The 9363-nt window shown below is 33.1% G+C and overlaps 1 protein-coding gene across 1 annotated transcript; it reads right to left on the bottom strand.

Moving 5' to 3' along the window:
- Positions 1–4927: 4927 nt before the first annotated feature.
- LOC139484752 (serine dehydratase-like) lies at positions 4928–6147 on the bottom strand. The gene has a single exon (XM_071268672.1). The coding sequence runs from the start codon at positions 6053–6055 to the stop codon at positions 5075–5077; it is 981 nt and encodes a 326-aa protein (XP_071124773.1). The 5' UTR covers positions 6056–6147; the 3' UTR covers positions 4928–5074.
- Positions 6148–9363: the final 3216 nt, after the last annotated feature.

Genomic DNA, 9363 nt, shown 5'->3' with positions numbered 1-9363 from the left:
ACCTATTATTTTTATTCTAAAACGTGCTTTGTATATAGAAATAAGAAGATGAGGTATGAGTGCCAAATGAGACATCTTTCCAAAAAAGACATAATCTAGTAAAGTAAGCAGTCATAGGTTCAATGCCGAAAAGTACGCAATAAATGACCCAAAAATTACTTGTGTAAAACAATCCAAACAAAAAAATCCAAAAAAAAAAAATCCGGCCCAATATAATATATAAAAGGAGAAGAAATATATCAAATAAATAAAAACGTATATAGGTTTGTATATATAGGAGGCTGTATTTCAGTGGTTGTCGTTTGTTTATGTGTTTCATATTTGTTTTTCGTTCATTTTTTATATATAATTAAGGCCATTAGTTTTCTCGTTTGAATTGTTTTACATTGTCATATCGGGGCCTTTTATAGCTGACTATGGTTAGCTTGCTTGCTTTGTTTGTATATTGTATAATTATATTAGGATAACAACCAAATAAATTCAAATATAAAATATACAAGTTAAACTATGCCTATATATATTGTTTAAAGATGTCAATCTTATTTTCCAAGCTTGTATAAACAACTATACACAAGAAGCAAGCAAGCCAACCAAAGTTTTACTTTGCAAGCATTAGGAAATCAGCTGTAATGAGTTTATTCAGTTTGGCAAGTGTCCGAGCCCGTTAAAAAACGAAAACAAAATGAAACTACAGTTGCTTACTTCACTACCTTTATAACAAAGGGAACAGTTTGGAAGTCTCATATACTGAAATGTGACAAAAAAACAAATACTTATAGATTTTGTTAACACTGCCATGTATGTAAATATTTCTTCGCCTTTTTTACGAACACAAAATTCAAGGATCACACATTTGTCTTTAATTATCTATACGGAAATTGCTGTACTCGTGATTATTAGCACCGGCTGTTATCGACGGCTTACTTTACACTAGTATGTTTGTCTCGTGGGTAATTGTGTTTTTCGCTGTTGTTTCGTTGCTGTCTGGTGGACGAATACATGAAATCTCCGTGCCATCATCAAACATAATATTAATGGCTATATATAATCGGGTAATTCAAACCCTTTTTTCCTCGCATAGAAACAACTCTTAGTTAATCTGAGCATGGAAGGAATACTTTGTATCACAAACTATAAATGAGGATACACAAATTGAAAAACTGAGCGAAATTGTGAATCCCGCATTGCACGAAAAAATGTGTTGTATTTCAGTAAATAACACGTGTTCTCGCTTGATTGTAAACATGTAGTAGTCCATCATGCATTATTACTCATTTAGTGGATTGATCAAAAACCTAGGTAAAAATAAATTGCGTCACATGTAAATAAACAATTACATGTGCGAGAACATAAGTATGCTAATTTATGCATTTCCATATAAGGTAGTGGTCCCGACCTGTTTAAATGTGATATACCGATACAAAGAGTTTTATCATCCGACCAAGGTTCCTATTGATGTGCAGATTAATTGCATTTCAATTATCAACCCAATTACATTTAACATAACAAATCATGTATTATATACCAAATGTAGAGGTGCTTTACGGATCATATAACCATTATGAAAATTTGTAAAGCCGTGTTTAAAGCTCATGATGTGTTGACTACTAACAAATGTTTGCACCTGGAAAAGTTTAAAGTCATGGTTAGACCTATATAATTATATTTAAAAGTTATGTGCATTTTGTATTTTAAAAAGAGAATCAAACATTTTCTTTAGAGATTATAATTTGCTCTACCTGCAGAAGATGGAAAAATGAACCTACTGCTTTGTGTCAGGATTTAATTTAGTACAGTCCCCGGAATTATATTGCCCGGTTATGTCAAAATAACAGATTAGCAGTCACGTTGGTTCAGTGGTTGTCGTTGGTTCGTTTCTGTCATGATTTGTTTTAAGTAAATTATATTGTAAAATATTAGGCCGTTAGTTTTCTCAATTGAATTGTTTCATATTTTTCATGACGGGCCTTTTGTAGCCTTTACGGTATGGGTTGTTCTCATTCCAGAAGGCCATATGGTTATCTATAATAACATGTACTTCATTTGAAATTTGGTGAATAGTTGTCTCATAGGTACTCATACCACATCTCATTATTTTTTTTCAAATGTATACATTCAACGTTAACGTCATTGAAGATTGCAAAAAGGAAACTAAAAGACGACTTTAAAATTCGTGCATTATGCGCCTATCACAATTCAGGAGCCTCTGGCCTTTGTTCGTGTATGTTGTTCAGTTAATTTTGGTTCATTTATATGTTTTGGAGTTTGGTATGACGTCCATTTCCATTGAACATGTTGAACTAGTACACATTTTGATGAGGGCCAGCTAAAGCCCGCCTCCGGGTACGGGATATTCTCACTGTGTTGAAGACCCATTGGTGGTCTTCGGTTGTGTTCGTCTCTCTTCGGGTTGTTCTCTTTGACACATTTCTCATTTTCATTCTAAATATTGATTTATATTATTTTTGATGTCACAATCAATGTGGATTGTTCAATGAAGTCTTTTAAAGCCGATTTTGGTCTTATGGTAAATTGATGACCTATTTCATCCAAGTTGTATAGAAATCCACAAGATAATACAAAATGTTCTTCCTATTGCATGTTATTACAAAACGGGACTTGATAGTATCCCTCGGAATTTGAACCAAATGATAAACGGTCAGTCGTAGTGGATACAATGTTCAATGTAGTTACCATATATGGTACCAAGACAGAGAAAGATTATGTTGCCCTACCTCTGGACAAATTGTACCGACTCCGAAGTCAACAAATCTTTGCGTTAACTCCAAGATCAAAATTCAGCTTGCGTAGCACAAAACGCCTCGTATCCGGTCAGTTGAAAACAATGCACGATGGTTCTACAGAAAATCTTCATTTGTAATTTATGATTTTTTTTTAATTTTAATTCGAAATAATCATGATCATCGGAGTCTTTAAATAACATGTCAATTAAAGTGCATGATAGACTGTCTTCCTCAAAATTCGGATTTGTGGTCGTATTTTTCCTTTCGAAAGAAAGGCATAACTTTTTTTGTTTTAAAAGATAAACACAAATTGTTTTTTGTTAAATAATTTGTAATTTCTGTATTTTATAAGTATCCTAATAATTTATACATGTTTTATTCAGAAATAAGTCATATTTATTAAATGTTCATGAATGTAGAAAAAAACATCATTTTTTGCTGTATATTTATCAAATTTAAAAAAAAAATGCACTATTTACTATCATGAAAATTGGTACATATAATCTTCTCACGTAATTAAACCAAATGGCATTTTAAAAAAGAGGGGTCCATGAACTCGTTTTCAAGTTAAATAAGTTTTGAATGATAAAAATCAGTCAAAACTTGACTGAATCTTTTCGCGATAAGTCATAGTTTGACGTCGCGAAAAATAACAATTTACGTTAGCAACGTCATTACCTCCCCTGTAACTGTATCGTATGCCCTTCAGTACTCCTCATTACAGAATCTGGGATGGTTTGGAGGTAAGTTCAGACCAATTTTTCTATGATTCCTTATGGATTGAAAATCAAATTGGTGTACCTTTATAATAAAGAAGAATACGGCTACAAAATAAACACAAAATGGAAATTTTTGTCTTGATCATAAAAAAACTTAGTTGAAAAAACTGTCAAAATAGGTGCAATTTGGGTACCGTCACGTTATATGTGTAACATACTTAATATTGCGATCGGGAACCTGTCTGCTTTGACCCGGACATATCAGTGACGTCATAATGTTTGAACCGACGTTGATAAGTTTGACCCGAATTTATTAAGTCAACTTCCGGTTGCTGGTGAAACTAAGGCAATACTTCCAAAAGACGCAAATACAGCCCGATAAATCGATTATCAGGTTATCGGCATATTAATATTGTAAAATATCAGCTGCTCGACATAATATGAAGGCTTACTCGACAAAAAGCTTCATATCATGTCTCGCAGCTGATATTTTACGATATCAACATGCAGACAACCTGATAATCGGTACATATCGTATGCCCTTAAGGGAGCTACCATTTGATTTTTATGGGGGGGGCTAGGATGAAAAATTTTGTCCTGCATTTTTTTTTAGCTGTAATCTCTGTCCTGCCTTTTTGTTTTTCACTCTGTTCGGTCCTGCCTTTTTTTTTTTAGTTTATCCTGACTTTTTTTTACCTAAATTGTCGTCCTGACTTTTTTTTTTTGCAAGTGCCTCATCCTGCCTTTTTTTTTACTCAAAACTCCTGTCCTGCCTATTTTTTTCAAATTTCATCCTAGCCCCCCCATAAAAATCAAATGGTAGCTCCCTAACCCTGTAACTGTATCGTATGCCCTTATGTTATTTTCGCGACGTCAAACTGTGACATATCGGGAAAAGATGCATTTTTCGACTGATTTTTATCATTCAAACTGATTTAATTTGAAAACGAGTGCATGGACCCCCATTTTTTAAACCGACATTTTGTTTCATTTTGCAGGGAGATTATGTGGACAAAATTTTATAAAACTGTAAATAGTGCATTTTTTTTTAATTCTGATAAATATACATCAAAAAAATACGTTTTTTCCTTAATTCATCACCATTTGATAAATATGAGTTATTTCTGAACAAAAAAGGCATACATTTTTAGAATACTTATAAAATACAGAAATTACAAATTATTTAACAAAAAACAATTTGTGTTTATCTTTTAAAACAAAAAAGTTATGTCTTTCTTTCGAAAAGGAAAATACGGCCACAAATCCGAATTTTGAGCAAATATATACAAAATTTCGACCTCATTTTACTCAAAAAGTAGCACATGCAGCTATATTTTTCATTACATATTTGATTTAATAAGGTAAAAAATAGCCTATTTGCAAATGTTCATCAACTTGTAAATACGGAATCAAAACTGTATCGTATGCCCTTAAGGATTTCTTTTATCTACAATCTGTTTAACATGTTTAAATTATTAAGACACTTTACACATCATGAACATCTTTTAACGAAGATGAATAATTATTTAAATACAGAAAATGGATTGGCTATTATCATACTTATTGTTCATTGTTAATAGAATATACTGATATGCCAATAATAGATTATAATCATAGACTGAATTGTTCTTTCCATTTCTGAAGTTCGTTTAAACTGACACCACTTCCACCACAAACTACCACTAATACAGACTTAATGAGTCCCAGTTCTCCTCCTTTGATAAGTTTCTGAATAACTCCACTATATACGGCGGCTAATGTAGCTCCACATGCCGGTTCCACAAGCATTCTGTGATCGTCTGCAAAACGTAAACACGCACTAACGGCTTCCTTGTCGTCCACCACTGAGGAAATAACTTTATGTTTAGAGCAGTATTCCAGCGATGTAGCACTAACAGTACAGGCGCCAAGACATTTGGCAACACTGGTTATACCGGGCAAGGTTACAAGTTTGTTTGCCTTGACAGCAGCATTAAGACTGTCGGCTCCGTCAGTCTCCATTACTAACAGTGGTACGTCATTCCAACCCTCCTTCCACATACCTTGTAATAATCCATTCATTAAGCCCCCTCCGCCACAGCAGGTCACCACCAAGTCTGGTTTGAATCCAAGCTGTACTGATGATTCAGCAATGATTGTCGAATGACCTTCCCAAATGTCAGGATGGTCAAATGGATGAATGTAAACACAATCAGGATCTTTTGACAGTTCTAAAGCATGTTTATTACTTTCGTCCCACATGCTACCATGATAAAGTACCTCAGCCGAGAAGTTTTCTCTCAGTTTGTCAGCTACGAACTGTGGGGTGCTCGTTGGCAAGACTATGGTAGCAGGTAAACCTAACTGCTTGGCAGCATATGCAGCGGCGAGTCCGGCATTTCCTCCTGAAGCACAGACAATGCGTTTACATCCACTTTCCTTTGCTTTTTGGCACAAATTTCCAATGCCACGTATTTTAAAAGATCCAGGTATCTGAATATTTTCTAGCTTCAGGTAAACTGAAAATCCTGTTAGTTTTGATAAAGACGGACTTAACACTGTTGGTGTTTGTAAATGAAGTTTTGATCCGGATGATAAATCATGCGAATTCATCGTATTGATATAAAGCTTTAAAAGTATGCCAAATTGTCAATATAATTATATTTGTTGATCAAAGGTAATACACAAAACACGTGAGGTAAACAATGATGTGACTAATATAAGAGTAACTTCGGATTAGATCGGTTTGTTTTACGACCTGAATTGACCGCTTAGAAGTGTTGCATTTGAAAGACCAGCAGGGTTTAAACATGTATTAAAGACAAAAAAAATCAATGACATGTAAAAAAATATCTATATGACAAAACGTTTTGTTTTATTGCGTAAATGATTGGAATCACACAAATAATAGATCGAATAAAGATTAACTATGAGATTTTTAATATTAGTTCACGTTACGAAGATAAAAGTTGCAAATTTCAATGAATTCATAACAGACTACAGTTTTACACACATATACATGTAACACTCCAAAACGTGTCTGATAACCCAAAACGCGTCTATTCCGCCCAGTGTCCTTCAAATCATAAATCATTACTTGCAGCGGTTTTAATGATTTTTTATATAAAGTTCCGACAGAGGTATTTCACAACTTAAAATGTAATTACATTTTATAATATCTTGGATATTTTCACGGCGCATCTGTTAATCTTAATAAAGTGTCAATTTATCAGCATTAATTTGTTCAGCGCCGTTTTTTTTTTATTTTAAGCATCATTGCAAGCTAAATTTGCAACACATTATTAACTTTTAAATGTTGATTGCTTAATGTCCAGTGGCAACTATGTCATGCGTATTTAGAAAAAAATCTATTATATCGCAATAGTCTTAAAAGTAACTGCATGACGGCAGGCTACAGTGTAAGTGTTGAAATTTTGAAGCAGAATTTTGATCAATTTTACGTGGGGAAATTTCCATATTATAATTCTACAAATGAAAAACATGAGAACAAGCTGTTCATCAGAGGGATTTTTTGTAAGTGATAAATTTGTCCTGGTAAAACATGTCTGGACGGACAAATATTACAAGTATAAATTAATAGTGACCATAGTTTTATGTGGGGTCTTATAGAATTTACTAGTATTTTTAGTCCGATGTAACAAATTAATGTCCTCAGACAAATTTTCATAGGAATTCAACTTAACAAGTCCATGTCATTAATATTCCTAGGTAAAAATGTTTTTATAGGAAAATATTAATGAATATATTGAATTAAATATAAACAACAGAAATGTAAATGTGTTGTAATATTGATTAAGAGTTGTGTATTTGTATTTTTGATAAAATTCATGTCCCCAGTCGCTAACTTTCCTAGGAAATCATGTCCATATCATTAATATTCCGAGGTGAAAACATCCATGCCCTTTATTTTAAAAGGTAAATTTAACTGTTCTGTTTTATTATTGTTTTAGAGTGGCGTATTAATATTTTAGCCTAAAATTTATGTCCCCGGACTAATTTCCCTAGTACATTCCAATAGTATTATTAAAAGATAAAGGTGGTATTATATAGTTCATCACATGACCTAGCTTTAAAATGAGCTCAATTTGGCCCGATAGCTGAGCTAAAAAGTAACATTAAGTGGAATGTCACGTAGTACGTCATGCTCACAGGCACTTGTCTCAGAATTTTTTCCCCCCTATATACCCTAAAATATAACACAAGGTACTTAACTAATTTATTTTGAAAAATCACACCCAGTCCCGAATTCCCGTTATTTATCGATTTCTCGGTTGTTAAACCTAGTATCTAAATTTATTATGCCGTAAATTTTAATTGATTTATCTACACAATGGTATATGACACGACTATAATTATTGTCGGGATCATTAGTAGCAGGCATCAGAAGTCGGTCAATGGGATTTTTTTTTGCATACGTCTCAAGACTTGGCAACTACAACCCCGCAGTGATTGAATTATTATAAAAAATATTAAAATAAAAACTGTCAGCTTCTCTCTGAATATGAATTATTATCTTTATTGTAAATTCTTTAAAGATTATGTGATACAAACCTAAATAAGTGTTATTTGAGGTCTGTCAAATGTGTCAGGAGTTTCTAATTTTAGAACTCAGATTTTCCCATTTTATTGACATCATTCAGACTCTCTCTGGACTTTACATAAGATATTGAGATAACTCCAAAAGTAAATCTGGAACTGGGGGAGCTGAAAAAAATCTCCTGACCCAATTATTTGTATACCTCCAAAATAAAGATCACTATCTCTGATTTTTCTACATACAAATTCAATCTGATTAAACATTTTAGCAGAAAGCATTGATATTTTCATCTAGAATCAAAACATCTGTTTGCTTGATGTTCAATTTGTACTTTTGAAAATGTTCATCAATAGTCAATTTTTGTAAGAGTTTATCGTTAGAAAAATGGCCATCTGTTATACCGGACAAGGACTGGACAGTAATCCCATCTATATTCAAGGAAGCCACTCCCGTTGTTCCTGTGATTGCGACTGTTATATTAAGGTATATAGGGGGGAAAAAATCTGAGACAAGTGCCTGTGGTCATGCTATGTAAATTCTCAGGTGGGGGGGGGGGGGGGGGGGGGTATAAACAAGGTACTAGAACGTGCTGCAGGTATAGGTCACATTTGCTCGCTTGAAAATATGTGAACAGGTGGTGAAACCTATCAGAAGTATACAAGCTCAATATTTTTTTCTTGGGACGTATTTATTACAATAAAACATGACATCAGAATTTCTTTTTTTAAAAGATTTTGTCAAATTTTAAACATGAGAATAAAAAAAATCATTATATCATCGAACCTGTAACTTTTTGATATTTTATAATGCAATGCATTAGTCCGAGATCGAACCACTCAGTGCTTTCCGATGATGTAGATTTTTCAAGGTCGACGTTAAGCACTGGGGTAAAGCTGATGACCGTAACTGCATTCACGGTCATCCCAAGATGTCGGATGAAAAATTAGGTCAGTTTCTATATTGTCTGTTAAAGTGTTTCTATATCATTTTCTTTACAAATCATACATTGAAACGATGTAAATTTATAAAAGAATCACTCGGAAATCACTAATTACTTCCGAGAAATGTGCATGAAACGGGAAATTCGATTTGAAAAAATCGTTCAGATGACCGTAAATCATAATCAAAATATTTTCAAGATGACCGTAACATAAAACAAGGATGACCGTGATTGGTAAAAAGATGACCGTAACTTGTAAAGGATGACCGTTATTTGTAAAGACTGACTGTAATTTATATAGGACGACCGTAACTTTTATAGGATATAATTCTAAGAAATATCCGTATTGTATTCAAAGCTTTTTTGTTGAGTTTGTCGATAAGCGGATATAAATATGTTTCATAATTTTTTTTTTTAAACTAT

This window comes from Mytilus edulis, chromosome 8 (assembly GCF_963676685.1).
Source record: "Mytilus edulis chromosome 8, xbMytEdul2.2, whole genome shotgun sequence".
In the NCBI taxonomy this organism is placed as follows: Eukaryota; Metazoa; Mollusca; class Bivalvia; order Mytilida; family Mytilidae; genus Mytilus; species Mytilus edulis.
This window is presented reverse-complemented; position numbering and strand designations above follow the sequence as displayed.

Coding starts and splice junctions, on each gene's coding strand:
- LOC139484752 (XM_071268672.1), bottom strand. CDS start 6,055: ATGAATTCGCATGATTTATCATCCGGATCAAAACTTCATTTACAAACA.